This window comes from Bos grunniens, chromosome 15 (genome assembly GCF_055505025.1).
Source record: "Bos grunniens cultivar Pamir isolate PY7600 chromosome 15, Bosgru_T2T1.0, whole genome shotgun sequence".
Lineage (NCBI taxonomy): Eukaryota > Metazoa > Chordata > Mammalia > Artiodactyla > Bovidae > Bos > Bos grunniens.
Window position 1 is genome coordinate 75,815,370 of NC_141179.1, and position 21,621 is coordinate 75,836,990.

Below are 21,621 nucleotides of genomic sequence, written 5' to 3' on the forward strand. Positions count from 1 at the left end.
TGCATTGACAGGCAGGCTGCCATCCATTGTACCACCAGGGAAGTCCAACATGCCCATTCTTATTTGCATTTTTGCTGCCCCCGAGATGGGCAGATTCTCCTGGCTCTCTCCCTAACCCTTGCCCTGAGACCCTCATGTCAGGCATAATGAGGAGACCAGTCTCCTCACACTAGTCCTCAAGTCCTGGCCCGAGGACTCATTTCACCAGTTTCTCCAACAGCCAGATTTATTACCGCAGAGAGTGAGGCCGAGTGTGTGCAGGGTAGGGGGTGGTCCTTTCTGCGGCTGGATCCAGGGCCAGTTCCCTTTCCAGGCAGAGCAGAGGGACTTGGAAAGGGAAGAGGTGTCTGCATTGGTGACAGGGCTCTGGAATCTCTTTCCTCCCACTTGAGGGAAGTGTGTCTTTGGGCTAGTCACCGTTCTCTCTGAGCTCCATTTCTCTGATCCATCAAATGGAGACCCCACCCCCAGTCTAGGGGAACATCCCCCATGAATTGTGAGTGTTCATGCTTGTGGCATGCCCGGTGCATAGCAGGTGATGAGCCCGTTGCAGCCTGATTATCTCTAGTTAGCTTCATGTGGGTCTCAGGACTGACTGGGGGTGATGAGTGAGATTACAGATGTGGAATTTGTGGTTGTGTGTAAGCATACCTCATTTCCCAGGTCCCCAGGGCCTTATGAAATTTGATAATTAGAATAATAAAAGGCAGCATGTAAAGTTTTTCCTCAGAATTGATGGGGATTGGTGCCAGGGACCTCCATTGATACCCAAATCCATGGATGCTCAAGTCCTTTATATAAAATGGTGCAGTGTTTGCAAATGACCTACACGTACCTTCCTGTGTACTTTAAACAGTGTATTTATTTATTTGGCTGTGCCAGGTCTTTTGTGGCATGTGGCAGTCTCTTTAGTTGCAGCATGTGGGATCTAGTTCCCTGACCAGGGATCGAACCAGGTACGTAGATAGGGCCGACTGTACTAATTCCGTTGTTGGTTAAATGGTGGTGGGGAGGTGTGGGGATGGCTTAGATCGTGGTTCTTGAGCCTCCTTAGTCACCGAGGAGGTTATTCTCATATACCAATATTCATAAAATGCTGTACACGTTTTAGGGAATTCATCGACACCAAGTCAGGAATCCATGGCTTGAATAATCTCAGAGGCCCCTTTAAAAGTTCTTCATTCTGTGTTTCTGGGCGTAGCAGAGGTCAGAGTTCAAGTTCACGTCTAGGTTAGCCTCTTTGCATGCTGCTAAGTTGCTTCAGTCGTGTCCAACTCTTTGAGACCCTGTGTGCTGTAGCTGGCCAGGCTTCTCTGTCCGTGGGATTCTCCAGGCAAGAATACTGGAGTGGGTTGCTATGCCCTCCTCCAGGGGATCTTTCCAACCCAGGGACTGAACCTGCATCTCCTATGGTCCTGCGTTGGCAGGCAGGTTCTTTACCACTAGCACCACCTGGGAATGTCACCCTCTCAGTTTGCCATTCTGGGAAGTGACTGAAGGCACTGTGATGCCGTCAACCTCCTGGGCCTGTGGGAGGAGCATCTGTGTGAAAGAGCTTTGTCAACTGTCGATGGCTTCACAAATCATTTTTGTAACTGCTTTGCCCTGAGAGGAGCTGCAGAGCTGAAAATCCGAATTCTTTATGGAATCAATGGGTTCCTGGAAAGTTGCAAGCAAATCAGGTTTTTAAAAATCCAATCTCTGCAGCATCTGGTTATGGAACCATTTAGAGGAACCCAGCAGTGAATCGTCAATGGTGGCAGACGTTCTGCAGCAAAGCAGATTGTTCTTCCCTATTAAACTGCCCATCTTTCTGTAGCAGATTTGCTCAAACCAGCAGCAAAGCCAGGAGTTCAGAGAGGACCCCAGGACGTTCCTGATTAATTCTCATAAGGTCATCCGGGGAAGCCTGGGCTGACATCTGTCACGCGGCCGAGTGCTCAAGAGCATGGGCTATACCTACAGAGTCTGAACTCCAGCTGCCCCACACATTTCCTTTGTGGCCTCAGGCAAGCTGCCTACTGGCTCTAAACCTCAGTTTCCTAGTCTGTAAAATGGGAATAATAGTTGTAGTTACCTTCATTGAGTTGTGAGAATTCATGAAACAGGGTACCAGAGTACTTGGCACAGTGAAGTTGCTCCATCAATGGCAGTGGGTAATGTTTTAAGGCTGATATCTTTGTTATTACCATGGTCAGAAGTAACATTCTAGTCTACATGGACCCATGCCTGTCCAGGGAGGCAAACCTCATGTTTTTTATATTATTTTCTGAGGGTATGCCCATGTAGAATCACAAAATTCTTAAACAGAATTTTATAGGTCATTTAGGACAGACTTCCACTCAGTGGGAAAATTCTTTTTTCAGTTCTCCTGATAGTGGGTTGTCCTGCTGCTACTGCTGCTAAATCGCTTCAGTCGTGTCCGACTCTGTGCGACCCCGTAGATGGCAGCCTAAACACCCCCAGTGACAAGAAACTCACCTCCTCACAAGGCTGCTTGTACTATTGCAGGACTATTCTGCATGTTAGAACATGTATGTTAGGACTGTTCTGCATGCACATTCTTCATGCCTAGTTCAGGCCTCCATCCCTCAAGTGGTCCTGGTTTTGCCTGCCCTCCCCTACATGAGGGTCCTTCCTACATTTTATGATGTGTCTGCTTACTCCAGCCTCTTCTTCTCCAGGCTAAGGGACCCTCTTCCAAAGGACTAAGGGACCGCCCTTCTCTGGTCAGACCCAGGTTGTCAGAGTCCTTCTCACATCACAGTGTTCAGAGCCTGGGCTGGTCTAAGAAGTGCTGAGTTCAGAGTGGCCAAGGAGTTGACCTTGAGGGATAAGGCAAGGGAGGGTGCTGGTACCCAGTCTCCTGGGGCCTGGTCCTGAGCATGTCTCTGGCCCGGCTGGCCCTTCCTGGACCATCTCAGTCCCAGGACTTGAGGTCTACAGCCCTGCTCTCCACTTGGATGATGGGGGCTCATCAGTAGCATGTGATGTGCTCTGAACACCCTCTGTGATCCTGCTCGCCCCCTGCTTCCTCCACTAGAACTCCCTCACCCTATTCTTCTCCAAGACTTCAGCTAAGATTCCACACCTCCCAAGAAAGTCCTCGATGACCACCAGTTACAGGGCTCCAGCTCTGTGCTCCCATGTTCCACAGAATTCCCCACCGTAGTTCTGACCGCAGGATAGCACAGTGGCCTCTTTCCATGTCCGCTGGACTGTGAGTTTTGTGAGAGCAAAGACACTGCATTCCCAAATCACCATTTTATCCCCGGAGCCTGTCCTTGTAGCTGCTCCCTGGGTGATGTTTGTTAAATGAATGAATCCTTGATTGGAGAAAAGCCTGACTGATGGAAAAGAAAGATATGTCAAGAAGCATCCCTCAGCAAACCTGGGATCTGAACCTAGCAACAGAGATCTTAGGGAGCTCCAGAGTCCCTCACAGCTCCCCACCCAGGACTCTCAGCCCAGCTGAGGCTGCAAAAAGTCTGATTATAACTGCTTGTTGTAATACATTTAGCTATACAACAATAATGCATATAGTTTTACAGCTATATGTTGTAATACATGGAGTTTTACGCAAACCTCCCACCACCCAGAATGAATCATAACTGACATTTGGTCCCCTTAATAAACATAATCATGACTGTTTATGGAGTGCCTTCCACATCAATCATTATGGCAGGGCTGCAAGGTTGGTTTCCCCATTTTACAGATGAGGATACTGAAGGCTGGCCAGTGAAGTCACCTGCTCAAGGCCACTTAGCTTGTCAGTGGTGATGCTGAAGTTCCAGCCGATGCCTCAGGCTCCGTGGCTCTCACTTCCCACTAGGCATTCTTGCAGCTGGCTTCGGGACCTACAGACACTTCTGTTTCTCCCCCGGAGAGAAAGGAGCAATCAGAAAGTGCTAATGAAGGATGATTAATATTATGATAACGTACATGGTTCCATGAGATTCTTGGGAAGGTCGCTGAAGACTGGGGTGTCATCTGGGGAGACTGGCAGGGGAGGGGAGACCTGGCCTGCATGTTTTCTCTTTTTGTCCATTAATTTTAAACCACGGAGACAGTAAAGTCTCAAAAATAGACAAAGCAAAAGCTGCATCCTCCTTCCCTCTATCTCCCCTCTAGAGGTAATCAGATATGAGAGTTTGAAGTGTATCTCCCAGGCTTTCTGTGCACAGATAAACACACAGAGTGATGTGCTGGCAGATAGTTAACAACCTGCTGGCGATGGTTGTGGTGGGGAATACATGTGCCAGTTTCCTTGGTGTCAAGGCTCCCCGCATGTCTGGTTTCAGACCGCCAACATGAAGGCACTAAATGAGCAGATGGGAAGAGCTGTCTTTAATTAATGACAATTAATCTATAGTATTTCTACTTTACAGATGCCAACATCCTCAAGAACATCCACATTGTGAAATGTAGTAAAGTAATTAGAAAGCTTTGGGCATTTGTTACCTATTAAAAATTAGAATATACTGAATTGTAAGTTCATATAATTTAATTTTTAATAATGACTGTGTTTCACAGCTGGTTCATGAGACTGGAAAATTTCACAGTCAGTTCTCAGTAACCAGGACAAGCCAGTTCTAGCCACTCTTTTCCTTTCCACTCGAGTATGAACCCTATACAATTTTTTTTTCCCCTTTAGCTTGCTTGTTATTTAAAAGGCTCTTCATCAGATCATTCATTCAACTAGGACTCTACTGCATGCCATGGCCTGTGTTAGGGACCAGGGCCAGGCCACCGTCATGAGCAGATAGCCATGTGCTTGGTCTTCATCAGCTTTCGGTGTAATGAAGGAGCAGTCACCGCATTGACAAGTAGACACACCCTGCAGTTAGGCCTCTCAAAGGAAGCAGCAGGACCATGTTTACAGACAGTGTGAGAAGGGCGGGCGTGTGGAGGTCAGGGTGTGGAAGGGGAGAACCTCCTTGAGGTTCAGATCAGGAAAAGCTTCTTCCGAGGAGCAGACAGAAACCAAGACCCCAAAGATAAGATGGGACCAGCCACGCGAAACCTGTTGGGAAAGAGTTGCCCTAGGATAACACATTCATGTGGGTGCCATTTCTGTAAACTTTACAAACATGCACAGCAATTCTGTGTGTTATTTTTTAAGAAAAAGTCCTGGAATAGTAAGAATCAAGAAGGCTCCCTTCCAGCCTCAACAGGATGGTAGTTACCCTTGGAAGGAGGGTGGGAAAGACAGTGAGTTGGAGGCAGAGATGGTCTTCAATGACATCTGTGTATTTTCCTGATGTTAGGGGAGACCGAGGTCTGGGACAGAATTGGCTGGTGGTCGTTTTTGCTGGCTCTTGCTGATGGATACAGAGCGATCAATTGCATTGCTCTTTATAATTTCTCAACACCTGAACTATTTCATGGTTATTATTTTTTAAAGAGTCGCTGCAGAAGAGTGAATGGGGGAGAGGCCTGAGAGAGTTGGGAGGTAGGCAGGGACCACGTTGTAAAGAGTTGAAGATGATGACCTTAAGTATGATTTTTGCTTTAAGTACAGTGAATGCCTTCTTGAGCTGGTGGGCGGCATGTTCTAAAGTTTACATTAATAGGGTTCTCTGGCTGCTATGAGGAGAATCAGAGGAGAGTTAAGAAAGGCACTGGGAGGTTAGTTGGGATCTCTTGTCGTTGTCTTGAGGAGAGCTGATGATGGCTGGAAGCAGTGGAGACAGGAGCAGTTTTGAAATCAGGTTCAGATGACATGCTGAGGGATTAGATACAGGGGATCAAGAGAGGGAGGCATGACCCCTTTGTTCATAGTACCACTGTTTACAATAGCCAGGCCACAGAAGCAACCTAAAAGTCCACTGAGAGATGAAGAAGTAAAGTAAATATGTATGTAGTATATACATATTGACACAATGGAATATTACTCAGCCACAAAAAAGAATGAAATAATGCTATTTGCCGCAACATGGATGGACCTAGAGATTATCATGCTAAGTGAAGTAAGTCAGAAAGAGAAATACAAATATCATATGATACTACTTATACGAGGAAATATGACACAATGAACATATCTACGAAATAAAAACAGACTCATAGAGAACAGGCTTGTGATTTCCAAGGAGGAGGGGATGGAGGAGGGAAGGACTGGGAGTTTTGGATTCGCAGCTGCAAACTATTACCTATAGGATGGATAAGCAACAAGGTCCTACAGTATATGGCACAGAGAACTATATTTGATATCCTGTGATAGACCATAATAGAAAAGAATATGAAAACAGATATATATATATTTGTGTGTGTATATATATGACTCTCTGCTGTGCAGAAGAAATTAGATACAACATTGCAAATCGACTGTACTTCAATACATTAAAAAAAAATAGGGAGGCATGAAGGATGAATTTTTTTAACAGCTTTGTGGAGATATAGTTCACGTACTATACACTTCATTCATTTAAAGTGTACAGTTCACTGGGGTTTGGTGGGGATGGCTTTCTTTCTGAAACCTGAGTGGATGGTGGCTCCAAATGCTGTGAAGGAGAAAAAGGGAGGAATAGGCTGGGGGTAGGGCCTGAGGTGAGTTTGAACTGCCAGTAAGACATCACGTCGTGTGGGAAATTAAATATTCATGCCTGGGGCTTGAGATGAAAATCTGTGAGTAGTGAACAAATTGAGAGTGTGGGAATAGATGTAAATACCCAAAGAAAGAGTATAGTTAGAGAAGGTGTGTGTGGAGGAGGCGGTGAGGCTTCCAGTCCAGATGGACGGAGAGTTCATGCTTTGAGCCCCCTCCCCCCAGATAAAAGGAAGGAGAAGAAAAGAGAGAAGCATAAAGTGACTGCCGGGCTGAAAACAAAGGCCCATAGAGCTGTCATCTGGTACAGGCAGAGACAGCCGTCAGTTTTAGCTCCTGAGGGGCACTAAGAAATAGAAGTGTTTGTGTGAGGTGGAGAGGGGTGCCAGGTTGACTGCTTAAAATGAGAAAAAGCAAGCAATAGGCAGACAGACTCCTATTCAAGATGAGCCTCTGGACCCAACCTCCAAAACTAATGACAATTAATGTTACAAAGAGAGCCTTCAAAAACAATGACAATTGAATTCACTCTAATTAAAATATAAAAATAGTATTTTTTTGAAAATGAATTTAAAACAACTGTTTAGGGTCTGTCAGGAATAGGTTTGACTGTGAGATTCAAAATAACAGTGGCTCATGCAAAACAGGAATTGTGTTCTTCTATGAATAAATTCTGAGCCTGTATTAAGTCCTCAGGAATCTAGCTTGATCCAGCTAGTCACTGTCTCAATGCTTGGATTATAGCCTCATAGTCCAAGGTGATAGCTAGAGCTCCAGCCATTACATCTGCATTCCAGGCCATAGGATGGTAAAAGGGTATATATCAGCTGACTTTTAAAGAAGTTTTCAGGAAGATGATGCATGACACTTCCACCTCCACTCTACTGGCCAGAACTTGGCCAGAGGAGAAGTCAAGAAATGTATTCTGTTATTACAGATAGCTAGGCACTCAGTTATAATCCAGGGGTTCTGTTACTATGGATGAAAGGGATAATATATCATTAACACTCACAGCTTTGGGATCTTCAAAGAAAGAGTAAGGATAACATCCATTAAGAAGAATAAGACTGGCATTTTTTGTTTGAATTTAAAACCTCTCTCTTAGAAAGATGGTGTTAAGAGAGTGAATAAACAAGCCACAGACTAGAAGAAAGTCTTTGTAAGTCATATTCTGATAAAGGAATTATATCCAAAATGCATTAAAAAACAAACAAACTCTTGTGCGCGTGTGCTAAGTTGCTTATTGTGTCTCTTTGTGACTCTGGACCGCCAGGCTTCTCTGTCCATGGGATTCTCTAGGCAATAATAGTGGAGTGGGTTGCCATGCCTTCCTCCAGGGAATCTTCCCAGCCCAGAGATCCAACCCACGTGTCTTATGTGTCCTGCATTGGCAGGTGGGTTTTTTAACACTAGCGCCACCTGGGAAGTCCATTTCAAACTCTCAGAATTCAACCGTAAGAAAAAAAAAAGTCCACTATTTTAAAAATGGGCAAAAGATTTGAATAGACACTTCACCAAACAAGATATGCAGGTGACAAATGAGTGCACAAAAAGATGCTCAAGTGTCATTAGTCATCAGAAGAATGCAAATTAAAACCACAATGAATACTGCCTCATACCTGTCAAAATGGCTAAAACAGAAAAGCCAGTTCATCCAAGTATTGGCAAGGATCTGGATCAACTGGAAATCCCACATACGACTGAGGGGAATATAAAACAGTGTAACCATTTTGGAAAACAGTTCAGCAGTTTCTTAAAAGTTGAACGTATTCTGACCATGTGTCCCAGCAATTCCACTTCTACCTATTTGCCCAACAGAAATAAGTGTATGTATTTATACAAACACCGGTGTAGAGAAGGGACGTGTGGACAAAGTGGGGAAGGGGAGAGAGGGACGAACGGGGAGATCAGGATTGACATACGTACACTGCCATGTGTAAAGCGGCCAGCAGTGGAGGCTGCTGGACAGCACGGGGAGTGCATCTCAGGGCTCTGCGATGACCTAGAGGGGTGGGTGGGGGATGGGAGGAGCGTGCAAGAGGGAGAGAATATATGTATACATATAGCTGACTCACTTCATCGTGCAGCAGAAACTAACAGAATATTGTAAAGCAATTGTACTCCAATAAAAGAAAAAGATTTGCTAGTGATGTCTTTTAGCAGCGTTACTTGTAATAGCCAAAACTAGCCACAACCCAAAAGTCCCGCAATAGGTAGACTAAAAAAATAATGACGCATCCGAGCGATGGAATACCACTCACCAGTACAAAGAAATGAACTCTGGTACACACACCAGGAGGGACGAATCTCAAAATAACTGTGCAGAGTGAAAGAAGGCAGACATGCCTTCCATTTGGTTCTATTTGTATAAAGTTATGGACCACATCTATGGGGCTGCACAGAGTCAGACGCGACTGAAGCGACACAGCAGCAGCAGCAGCAGCAGCATGGACCGTGCAAAGTAATTTGTAGTGACAGAAAGCAGCTCTCTGGCTGCCTGTGGAACTGCGAATGGGAGATATGGAGAGAGGCAAGAGCTGGGGATCACAGAGGCCATAAAGTAGTTCTTAGGGATGATGGATATGTTTATTATCTTGACTATGATATATACATTTGTCAAAATTTATCATGACATACTGTATGTTAATTATATTTCAATAAAGCTGTTAGAAAAAGAAAGAAGGAGCACAGCATTATGAAACAAAATAAGAAAAGATGAGTGTGAAAAAGAACTAATAGAAATAGAAATTTCTGGGAATGAAAAATATTATTTGCATTAAACATCTTTTAAAAAGGAAGGAAAGAAAGGAAAGACATCAATAGTCATAAACTCTGGAATGAACATGGTCAAAGAGAGAATGAGTGAGTTGAAAGAGCATCCCAAGAAATTTTCTGAGAACATCACCCAGAAAGACATAGAGGGAAAATTATGAAAGAGTAGTTGTAAGACCTGGAGAATAGACTGGGTTCCGACCATATGTGTTTAATGGCACTTCTGCAAGAAGAGACTAGAGAAAATGACTGAGAAGCTGTACTCAAAAGCGTAATAGCTCAGAATTTTCCAGAGTTGAAAAGGAGGTATAAATCCTAATCGAGTAATATGCTTGACAACTAATGAAAATTTTAAAAAGTAAATCTCCACTTTAAAACCACATAGTGAACTGCAGAACATCAAGCATAAAGAGGAAGGCTTAGAATTTGCTGTAGACGGATTACCCACAAAAGAACAGCAGAGACTAATAGTAAGTTGCTTAAGAGCCTATGGCAGCCTTTTTGGCAGTCTTTATTTTCTGAAAGAAAATAAACTTCATCTGTCTAGAATTCCATATCCAGCTGAACTGTGATTCAAAAATGGTGATGAAATAAAGACAGTTTTATGGAAGATGAAGGGGTCCACCCCGAACCCTGAGGTTCTTGAATATTTAGAGATTGGGGAGAGGAAGGACCCGCTGGAATCACGTGTGCCCGGTCATCTGGTGTCAGCCTCTATCTCCCGCAGAAACCGTGGAGAGAGAGGAACGCCTGAATTCAACTGCTGTTGCAATGTGATGTTCTTGGCAATGCCGCTTGTTGGCATGTGCTGGGTATTCCTTCAAGGCAGAGAAGGGAGATGGGATCCCTGCCCAGCTCCGGGTCGGTCCTGCAGCAATGGGGGCTTAGTAGGGAGGCCACAGGGAGGGTTCTGGGTGGTGGCCTTGGGCCCTGGTCTGGGGAGGAGGCTGGGGACGCGAGAGCCCACCCCTCAAAGATGCCCATTTCAAGACTGTCTCTTTCTTCCAGATTGTGGACAAAAACAACCGCTACAAGTCCATAGATGGGTCAGATGAGACTAAAGCCAACTGGATGAGGTGAGTCCTGCTCTCTGCTGCTTTCCCAAGAGCCTTGTCCAAACTCTGGAAAGGAGGCCAAGGGAGCACGTTGGCCCTTTAGAGTCTCCAGTGGTGGAAGTCCCTGAAGGCCCTGGGACTGCTCTTGGCAGGAACATGTCTAGCTCCGGGGGACCAATCCTCTGACTCCCCCAGGCTTCCATCAGAGGGTCTGGAGGAGGCCTGTGGCAGACCAGCTGTTTACGGGGACACACATGTCAGTGTCTCTGGAGGCCCCAGGCCCCAGCCTGCTGGCATTCTCGCGTGGAGGTGGGGGTGTCCCTGGACTGTGACACCTCTCGCAGGCAAACTCCGGCTGGATGGGGTGCAGGACACATCAAAGTGCAACTCCCAGCCATTGTTTAAAAGGCCCCCAGGGAAAAGGGCGCAGTCCCTAGATTAGTTTTTGATTGTTAGAGTGATTTTGTCCATTGCTGGGGACAGAAGTTTGCACCAGAAGGATCCTTCACCGCCAGCCAGAGTGAGCAGGAGACTGGCCCAGGGCCACCCCGAGGCAGCTGCGCCGAGCTTTCCTTTGGGTTCTATGCTGCTGGCTTGTGTGGTGTGCCTGGGAGTTGGGAGGCATCAGCGGGCAGTATGGGAGGTCAGTCTTGCCTCATTGCCTCCTTGGTGGCCTGTCTCTGGGATTCAGGAGCTGTGAAGAGGTTAGTAGCTGGGTTGCGAGCTGGGTCTTGGAGGCCTGAACCCGAGGCAGTACCGCACCATGGATCGGGCCCTCTGTCAGTGTCTGTGCCCCGTAGGGCTGGGGGCTGGAGGGTAGAGGAGAGATCATGCTTGGAGGGAGGGCAGTTAGGGCCTCCCTGAGGGGAGTCTGCTGGATTTAAATCCTGAGACTTGCCAAGCAAATGCAGAGAAACTGGTTTGAGGTGGGGAGGCTGCGGTGAGTTGTCTGGTCCCCTTTCCCTGGGCCCCACTGCCCACGGGTCTCCCACCTGAGGCCGGCTGGCAGCCGGGCAGCTGTGGACACTCTCCGGGACACTTAAGGATTCGCCCCCTGATTTGTCGGAGCTGCTGTCCTCATTGTGATTGAACAGGTGCAGAAGCGGAACCGCTGAGAACAGGCAGGCCCAGTCTTGTGCCATGGGGACCTGCCCCGTTTCACACAGTCAGGTCAGCTGTGCCCTGAAAGTGGCTCCAAGAAGGTGGGTGGACATCTCTGGCTGCCCTCTTCTCCCCGATCACTGGGTTCAGGCCAGATGAGCACGTGCAACTCAGCCCTTATTCCTGAGCACCTGCGGTGAGTCAGAGCCTGTACGGGGCGTCCTAGATAGATGGGCCCAGCCCTGCTCCCCGGCCCTCCCAGGACTCACACCTTCTGCTGTGGAAACTGCTTTTTCTAATGAGGCTGTTCCAAGGAAGTGAGGGCGATGTGCTGTGGGGACTCAGATGAAAGCGAGGGTGGGGAGGGCCTTTGAGCTGGGCCTTCAGGGGAGGCATTTGAGGGCACTTGTAAGCAAAGACTCAGAAGTGGGGAGTGGCGACCAGGTGTCCAGCGGGCGATCAGATGGGCTGCATGGCCCAGACCCCTGGCCCGTGGCTCTGGCCTGGCTTTAGGCAAGCAAAGGAAAGTGTGTGTGAGTGTGATCCGCGTCAGGCCTTTCTGCACTGAAGTTTTGGCCAGGAGAGCTGATTCAGTTCCGCTCTTCCATGTATCTCTGATCTTTCCGTTTGGGGACAAGGCTTTGCCATCACTGCAGAGAAGGGGATTCATCACCTGTGCTAACTAAGTGGTCATCTGGCGCTCCCACAATTCTGACTTCATCGGGCTGGGACTGAGCCCAGGGCGTCGGCAGTTTGTAAAGCTCTCCAGAGTGATTCTGATGCACTGCTGGGGTTGAGAACCACTGCTCTGCTCTGATCTTCATGCTCCAGTGGTAAAGTGAGGCCCGGAGCAGAGCAGGGTCAAGATGATGTGGTCAGCGGCAGAACAGGACTGGAATCCATCTCTGAGCGTCTGGGCCAGTGTTCTCTCTGTGCATGAGGGGCCAGGCCGAGCCTGGCTTCCGGGGCCTCAGGTGGGTGGGTTCTGCTATTGCTGCCTTGCTGGCCTGGCATCTGTCCTGTTCCTGCTCCAGGAACCATTCTGATTCAAGATGGTGCCAGGGTGGCCCACAGCTGGAGGGCCCTCATCTCATTAGAGACTCAAGGGGTAGGCTGGGGTTGGGTCTGTGGTTTATTGACGGGGAGATGGCCCTCGGGTGGTTCCTGGGTTGAGGGGAAAGCCAATTCATCCTGGGACCCTCTTGTTCCCCCTTAATGTACAGCTTCCATTTGTACAGCTCCTAATTTGAGGACACGTTCACTAGCTTAAGGGCTTGCAGAAGATCGAATGGAGTTGGTTAATTTTCTCAAAACCTAAGTTTAGGCTGGGAATAGAATGGACACCCACTTGTTGACTCTATGGCAGCCCCATAGTGGGTGCTGTGCATTCATGAGATCGGTGGTCCACAGCCCTGCAGGGGCTCTTTTTGTCTCCTGGAAGCAGTGTGTTGAGATGTTTTTGGTTGTCACAACTCTGTGGGTGAATGCTGCTGGTTTCTATCGAGCAGAAGCCAAGAATGCTGGTAAATATCCTACATTGTCCAGAATGCCCTCTCTCCTACCAACAAAGAATTTCTGATCCTAAATGCCAGTAGTGGTGAGATTAAGAAGTCCTGAACAGATTCCTTGTGGCAGCCCTTGGAGGTGGCACCGGGGAGACGGGGGTGGGGGCGGGGGACAAGGTTTGCATAGGAGACTCAGCTTCTAATCCAAAGTCTGTCTGAGTGCAAGGCCCAGGCCCTGGCCACTGTCTTGGGCGGGTGACAAAGCCTCCACCTTCTTCTTCTGCCACTGGGGCTGTGGTATTCTGGGTGGGTGGAGTGGGGAGACAAGGGCTGAAGGATCTTTGCGCCCTGTCCCTTGCTGTGGCTTTGGCAGCAGCCGGAGGGAATGAATCAGACTCTGGGTCTCCCATCATACTCTGGGATGCTCTCTTGGGCAGATCTTTGGGACCATGGACATAAGATAAAGGGTGGACAGAACCACACTGTGGGAAAGAATGAGTCGCAGAGCCAGAGCAGGTGCCAAGCCAGGGGGTTAAGGGCTGTGCTGTGCCCATGACCGAGGACCCTCTGTGCAGATGGAAGCCAAGGGCCTTCCTGGTCTCCATCAAAGTGGACCCTGTCTCCCCATGGATGCTCAGGGTCTCCTCACGTCCTACCCATGAGCTGCCAAAAAGGAGCTGCTGCCAGCACTGCAGTGGAGTGGTGGTCAGAACAGGGAGGAGCCTGCCCACACCCAAAGGTGGGGACCTGGGAGACTAGGAAGGGGAAGAGACCCACGGGGTTGCAGAACAAGCTTTCTGTGACCACGCCTTAATCGTGGGCGTCACCAGCAAGGCCACACCCCTCGGAAGCCCACTGTAAATAGTCTCCCTGTTGAAAGAATCTTCCTGCAAGCCCCTGGGTTTGCAGGTCTGTGCAACATCTCTGAGTTCAGGCTGTGGCCTCGTCCTAACCCCAGTAAGGATCCTTCATGCCTGTTGAGGGCTTTAAAGCTCTTTACATCAGCGTGCTTGTCCCTCCTCAGTAACAACCCCTGGTTCTAGGACGGGGAGAAGGGGGCCAGGGGAGGCTGCCGAGCTGCCTGCCCTGGCTCCTCGCAGCTAGTCAGAGGCCAGGCGGGACCCGAAACGGAAGGCGTCCGGCTCCGTCCGCGCTCCCGTCGCGCGCGCCGCGGCTCCTGCTGCCCCGCAAGCAGCAGTGCGAGGGCCCTGGTGCCAGGAGCTGGGTGTGGTGGTGGTGAGCGGGCGAGGGCGCCCGGACGCCTCCTGGCTCCTCGGCTGGGGGCCGGCACTTAGGAAGGAGGAGGCCTGCCGCCTTGACGGTCATTTACCCCATTGTGCTTTGTGGGATATTCAACCCAAGGAACGTGGCGCCCCTGGCCGAGCGTAAGAGGAAGCCCAAGTTCTCCAAGGAGGAGCTGGACATTCTGGTCACTGAGGTGACCCACCACGAAGCGGTTCTCTTTGGGAGGGAGACCATGCGGCTGTCCCATGCCGACAGGGACAAGATTTGGGAAGGCATAGCTCGGAAAATCACCTCCGTCAGCCAGGTTCCGCGCTCCGTCAAGGACATTAAACACAGATGGGATGACATGAAACGGAGGACCAAGGACAAGCTGGCCTTCATGCAGCAGTCCCTGTCGGGCCCCGGAGCCGGGGGCCGAGCCCCTGCTATCGTGCTCACTGCCCACGAGAGGGCAATCGAGTCGGCGCTGCTAACGGCCCGGTCCGGGCACGGCTTCCCCAGGGTGGAACTTGACGGCACGGACAGCCCTTCCACCAGCTGTGAGTACCTCCCCCCTGCTCCCCTCCCCGCGCCCCCTGCCCCCCTCCCCGCGCCCCCCTTGCCTGCCTCCCGCTCACTCCTGGCGATGTCCCCCGCACCTGCCTTCTCTCTCTCTCTGCTGTTCCTTTCTGCCTCGCCCAGCCCTTCCATCCTTCCTTCCTTCCTTCTCCCACTTCCGTCCTCTCCCCGCCTCTTTCCCTTCATTCATTCTAGAATATGTCCTGAACATGATGCTGGGAGCTGGGAAGACAGAGTTGATTCTAAAACCTCCCCCAGCCCTGCTCTTGGGAAGTTCCTTAGACTCTTGAGAATAAGAAACCTTTCATTAAACAGTTGCACGAGGAAATGAGTAAAGAAGGATCAGTAGATGAATACAGGAAGTCCTGAGAACAGAGTTGACTTGGTGGGCTTAAGACCTGTCTTCCCCCAAGGGCTGGGAGCTGGGCTGACTCTCGCCTTCCTGAAACTCAGACTAAGTTTTTGAAGCAAGCACCCGCATTTTCCTGCTGGGTTCAGCCCTGCAGATTAGAGAGCAGCCGGTGGTGGTCTGAGAGCAGGAGTGGACTGGCTGGGAAAGGCCCCCCACCCCCCACCCCAGGGAGAGACAGTTGAATGGAGATGAAGGGTGGGGAAGAGTTAACCCGACGGGTGTGCGTGGGGCGCAGCGCAGGGGAGGGGAGGAGGGCCTCACAGGCAGAACAGCATGTACGAGGCCCCGCATCAGGAAGGCGCTTGGCACGTTCCAGGAACAGAGAGGAGCCAGGGAAGCCCCGTGCAGCAGGAGAAGGGGGAGGGGCGTCGGAGGAAGCCGGCCAAGTCCCGGGCCCCCGAAAGCTCAGGCCTGTCTGTGTGCCTGTTCCCAGGGTCTTTGTTTCTGTGATATTTCCGCGGGGCCTCTGTGGTGCCTTGCTGGCTTCTTTTCTCTGTGTCCTCTGCCTCTTTCTGCCTGCCCCAAGGCTGTCTCTAAAATCCCTCTCTCTGCGCTCTGGTTCCTCTCCCCATGACCCCTCCACCTCTTCTTCTCCCTCAGCAAGTATCTTCCTCTTTCCCCCTCTGCTAAGAAGCAGAGGCTCAGGATGAACGCTGATGCCAGGGGCTGGATGGGTGTGGAATTTCCCGGCCTAGACGGGGCGGCTGTCCTTTGGGGCTGTAGTTCTTGGCGCTCACCAGAAGGGGGAGCACTCGAGACCCCCACCCCCCCCTCACCCCTACTCCTTGCTGGGGCTGCCACCCCCTTTCAGCTCTGCTTCTGCACACATCTGTCCCCACCTGCGGTCCCAGCTGGAGGCCGTCCGGCTTCCCAGTGACCAGCAGGGCAGGAGGGCTCCAAGGATGCCAGCCAGGCCAGCCCAGGGGAAGATGGTTCACAGAGACCCAGCCTTCCCTTCCCAGGCCCCCTACTGCAGGGAACGTGCTAATTTCCTGTCTGGCCTGGGGAGGGCTCCTGACAGGGGGCTACTCAAGAGTCAGCTCTTAAGAACTAAGGACGAAGGAGGACACCCTCCGGTCTGACCTCCGTGTGGTCCAGATGAAGCTAAGCTTCCTCTGAAACTAAGCTTCAGACGCAGAGGTAGTCTCAGGACTAGATTCAGAATAGGGATTCAAACCTGGGTCTGCCAGGTCCCCGAGAATCCCAGCTCCCAAGTTTCAGGACGATGCTACCAAATTATGAGAAAAAGAAGGGGGCTATCTAGGTGAAGTCTGTTTCTTAAATTCTGTCTTGCTCATCCTTCTGTCTCCCCGAGACTGAAGGTAATGAGGTTACCAAATGTGACATGAGCTGGGCAGGGGGCCCAGGACCCCTCCACCGCAGGCGGGACGGGCCCTCCTTTTCCCAGCTGCTGCGGCACTTGGCCAGGGGCTGGGTGGGACGAGGCCCTGAAAGGGAGGGAAACGACGTCACCACAGTACATCCTGGTCCTTCCAGCGCCCCTCTCCCACAAAGTGGGAGTCCACCAAGTGGGGGTCTACAAGGCACTCGGCTCTCTCCCATGCTGGCCCTAAGGAGACGGTAGGACCCTTGGGAGGCACGCAGCCCAAGATCCGGTCACCTTCCCTGGGGTGGTTCTGAATTCAGCCCCCCACCCTGCGTACAGGCAGAGAGATGAGCCTGTCTGAAGGGTCAGCCTGTATGTTTTTCGCTCTTGCTGTGGGAATTTGCTCAACACAACCTTGGTCATGAGAGCCGCCGAGATCTGAGTGTGCAGGGCTGGGCCCCTCGCTGGGACGGGCCGCATGGAGCGGTCTGTCTGATGCTCCCTGTGGGCCATCGGGTGTTCCTGGGTAGATGGGATGTGTCTGCTCCGGGAGCCCGCCTGGAGGCACCGAGGGAGCAGCCGGGCTGGTCGTCCGGGTAGATGTGCTCCGCCCTGCCTGGGCTTGTCTGTCCCAGCACCGCCATCCCTTGCCTCCTTTCTCCAGTCTTGTCAGCTTCCCCACCATGACCAAAAGTGGCACATTCCAGCAAGGCCACAAGGTGGCCCCAAGCAACGCAGAAACGGCCGCGTGGGGGCTGGACCTCGGGGGCAGTGGCCAAGAGCATCACAGCACCATCCTGGCAGTGTAGGGCTTTCTTCTGTCCTCTTGTGTAGTCTTCTTAACAGCCCTGCTAGATGGGCAAGAGGTCGGGGAGGTAGGTAGAGCAGTTGTTATCTTTGCTTTGAGAAACTGAGCTGCAGAGAGAGGAAGTGAGCCCGTGGGTTGACATGCCGTCCCTGGGACCGTGGTCGCTCTAGAGTGTCGCTGTGCCTGGGATAGGAAGGGGGCCTGAGGTCTGGGGGGGTTTGTGCTCACCTGTCTCCCTGGGGTGCTTGGCCCAAACACCCTGGGGGCCTAGGGAGCAGATACTTTTCCACGGCTGGATGGGGAGCGAGCAGAGGCCAAACTAGGCAGAGGGGTATCGGGGTGTGGGGTGGGGGAAGCTGGTAACTTTGCCGGTGGGGGGGTGTGTCCAAGCCCAGAGCTGCCGTCTTTCTCCCGGTTGTAATCATTCGCCCTTCTTTGTTTTTTTATCCCCCAAGATGATGAAGACGAGGAGACCCCCGGGCCCTCGAGGCAGCCACTGCGGGTGCCCCTGCGGCCTTCGCCAGAGGAAGAGGCCTGCCTGGCCAGGCCCACCCTGCTCCGTTCCTCCTCCTCCTCCGACCAGTCCGAGACCGTGGGCCCCAAGCCGGAGGCCCTGCCCCGGCCCTCGCCCCAGGCTGCCTGCAGGACCCCTCGGCCGCACCCCGGCCCGCCCAGCGCGGGCCTGGACTGGCAGCTCCTCCATGCCCACGCCCAGCAGACTGAGGTGTTTCAGCAGTTCTGCCAGGAGCTGGTGGCCGCACACCGGGACCTCGCAAGCAGCATGCAGGCCATCGGCCAGGCTATGGCCGAGCTGAGCGGCCGCGTCAGCCAGGCGTGCCAGACGCTGATGGAGATCCGGGATGGGGTTCAGGCGTCTCAGCGGGGGCCTGCCGGGGCCACCCCCGTGGGCCCCAGCCCCCCAGCCGAGGCTCGCCCAGTGGAGCCCCCAGAGGCGCCCCCGGTACCAGCTCCAGCACGGACTACCAGGTCTCGGAAGAGAAAGCACAATTTCTAAGCCAGCCAGTTGCACTGGGAGGAAGAAAGCTGGAGGAGGGGCGTCTGGCCTTGAGACGGGGGAGCAGTCTCTCGTGTCTACCATCGATGACCTTGTAGGGTGCTGGGGGGACTGTCATCTCCTCACTGAATACAGGTTGGCTGCCCTGGGCTCAGCCCGACTCCCTCATCTTTGGCAGGTGCTCAAGATGCAGGAAAAACTGCCTGCTCAATGCTTGCTTGTCCTGGAAGGTCAGCCTCCTCTTGGTCTGCATCCCGCGGCAGCAGGCCTTGCAGGGAAGGGAGCTGCAAGAGCATCTCAATGGAATCCTGCTCTCCATCCTCAGGGCTGCTGTACCAGCCTCCCAGGCCCTGATTCTGCTGCTTTCGGGGGGCTGGGGAGGGGGGCAGCGAGGCCTGCGGAGGGGCCGGCAGAGCTCAGCCCCTCCAGGAGGGGTCTGCCCTCCCCTCCCCCAGGGCTCTGAGCCCCTGCCTTGGCCTTCTGCTTGCCCTCCGTGCGTATGCGCGCGCACGCGCGCGTGTGCTCAGCTGCCGTGCTTGCCTTTTGTGGGGCGGGGAGGAGAGCCAGATGACGTCAGAGGAAAGGGAAGACACGACCTGGTGATCGTAGAGCACTTTACGCTTCTCCGAGCGTGTGAGCTCGGTGGGTCCTCAGGACAGAGCGGGAGAGGCAGCTGAGTCGGGGGTTATGGTCATCATTACCACCATCCTCATCTGCATTTCATAGATGACAAATGAAACAGTATCGTCTATTCGGGAGTGAGGGCAGAACCGGAAGTCGAACCTGTGGATTTTTCCAGCTCCCCTGTCAGAGGCCAAATCTAGACTTGGGACGGGTATTACTCCTTTCCTGCCCCTGCCAAGCCCTCTGGGCTTTGAGTGGGAGGCAACAGCAGCATTTAGGATGTGAGTCCACCCCCGGCCTCCCACCTACCCCTTCCTCCACCCCACCCCCACCCCCCGACCCCCACCCCACCCCCAACCCCGACACTAAGGCTGACAGCCAGTGGCTGGGAAGAAGTAGGGTCCAAATCTCAGGATCTAGAAGGCAACCCCTCCCCTGGCTTCTAAAAGAACCCAGAACCCAGCAGGGCTCCTGTCCCATTCCAGGTTCTAGCATGCCGTGCCTCCGCTTGCTTGGGCTGCCTATGCATTAGCTACACACATCTCAAAGCTTTGTGTTTGGTTTTGGAGTGTGGGGAAAGAGCCGGGTTCTTCGAGTTAGGGAGGGAGTTGGGGGTGGGGGGTGTGGCAGTTGCAAGCTTAGCTCTGACATGGGTGCAGCTCAGCTCTGTGTCCTCTTTGCTCCCTGGCCTGAGGCTGCCATATATCCCCAGCCGTCCACCCTTCCACACCAGCCTCCTAGAGCCAGGGGGCTGGGAGGATCGCTGTGCCCAGTGCCCGCCATGGCCGTTCCTGGAGTGCTGCTTCTAAACCCAGCCCGAGCTTTGCCCCGTGTTGGGAGAATGGAGGGCAACTGCAGTGTCCTGGGCTCCTTCTCCCATTCTGTGGTTCTTTGGGGGTTCCCGATCCCCAAAAGTGAACACTCCCCTGTCTGACAGCCTGATGGCTTGACTATATTGCCTGGCATTGCCCCACCCTCTGATGCTGGAATCAAAGATTGCCTTCCCAAGTATTTTTGTTAAGATGGCAATAAAAAGAATTGATCTCACACTTGGAACACACTTGGTCTCCAGCATCTTTCTTTGGTGTATATTCTCTTTCTTCGCTTCCTGTGAAAACCTCAAGGCCCCCGAAGCAAGGGTTAGATGACCAAGGGAAAACATGTTGGTGAGAGGGGCTTGAGTGCCCCTGGCATTCTCCAGGTCCCATCAGCTCTCAGACACCCTGTGTTCAGCACCCTTAAAGGAAAGGAAAGGAATTGATAGGCTGAGGGAGGCAAAGCATCCACATAAGAAATTGTTTTCACTGTGTTTAATTTCTCTGCTCATCAAAAGTGAGATGTTGCTCAATGAATTTTACCTTTTGTCTCCTAAAAGTGTGTTAGGGGTCCTGGGGGAGAAAGCCCCACCATTTCTGGCAGGAAACTCTGGAAGGGTCAGGGGCTGTCCATTTGCTAGGGTACCTCAGAGCCCCCTCTGAGACACTCATTTTTTTTGCTCACCTGCCCATTGATCTGGGTGTCTGACTGGCACAGGTAAAGCCCTTCTCACCCAGCTCTGAGGCTTCTCATGAAGTGACTTCCTCTGGCTCCCCTGGGGAGTTTCTTCAGCAGGAAAGGGACCCCCTGACCTATGCATTGCCCTGGCTTATTTCCAGTCACAGGGAGAGATTCTCCCAGGCAGGAAATGCCCAGGTCCTGACCAAGGATCCATCCACTTTCTGGAAGATTCCAGCCTGTCTTTGATCTCTTGGAATCTAGGTCCTCCTTTACCATTTTTGACCAAAAAGCAGGGTCATGGAAATGAAGACTATCCAATCTCCAGGAGATGCAAAGATGCTGTGAAACCAGGCCTGGGGGTCTTTCCCACCAAGGTCAAGGTGCTAAGTGGTGACTGGCTGGCCTCTCCCTCTGGCCCTGGGGAGAGAAGAGGGCATGTAGGAAGCAGAAGGGACACAGAGATGCAGAGACTTGTCGACTTCAGATGGAAAGGTTTTCCGCTTCTTTTTCTTGGCTTCAGTGGGAATGTGGGGCTAGCAAGTTAAACAGGAAGGAGAAACTGGTGCCAGTGGATGGAAATGAATGAGCAGCCAGTTTCAGCTTTTAGATGGGGACATCGCTCCTAAGAGTCTGAGGCGTCCAGCCGTGCCGAGGGAGGGCTGGCTGGGTGGTGTTCTCTTAAAGTCTAGGTGAGGATCTAGGGGGTGAATGCCTAACCCAAAGACCTTCCCAGCCCAGAATACAGAGCAGAATACAGAGCCCAGCCTCTCCTTAGTCATTCCTTTCCTATCTCTGCCTCGGGGACTGGGCTGCTTCCTTTCCATCATAGACAGAGCCCCTGGGTGGGAGAGTCTGAGCCTGGCCTTCATCTATCCCTGCCGACAAAATAGATGCCCTGTAGATTGTTTTCTCTCTTGAGTTGAAACTGATAGTTCATTTCCTGAGCCAGTTAGAAAATATGGTGCACTTGATAAGACTCAGTGGGTGAGGTCTGAAAAGTGTTGTCTTAGAGCTTATCTAGCCAATACCCAAAGTCAGCAGAGTTGAGAGTAAAAACAATCCATTGTCATCATGAAAGTTTCAGTCCAGAACCACCCCACCACCATCACCACCACCACCACCCACCCCCTTGATTGCTTCAAAGGGTTTGAAAAACTG

The 21,621-nt window shown here is 51.8% G+C and overlaps 1 protein-coding gene across 10 annotated transcripts in view; it reads left to right on the plus strand.

The window, feature by feature from the left end:
- PRDM11 (PR/SET domain 11) overlaps nt 1-21,621 on the plus strand; it is a 97,367-nt gene that overhangs the window by 57,097 nt on the left and 18,649 nt on the right. For 7 of the 10 annotated variants that reach the window (XM_086338688.1, XM_086338691.1, XM_086338693.1 and 4 more), the window contains one exon: nt 10,325-10,392. In XM_086338688.1, the coding sequence (XP_086194814.1) occupies nt 10,325-10,392 (68 nt within the window). Of the gene's footprint in view, nt 1-10,324; nt 10,393-14,339; nt 14,762-17,782; nt 20,027-21,621 lie in introns of those variants that run through there. The other 3 variants (XM_086338695.1, XM_086338696.1, XM_086338694.1) reach the window with 1 other exon arrangement.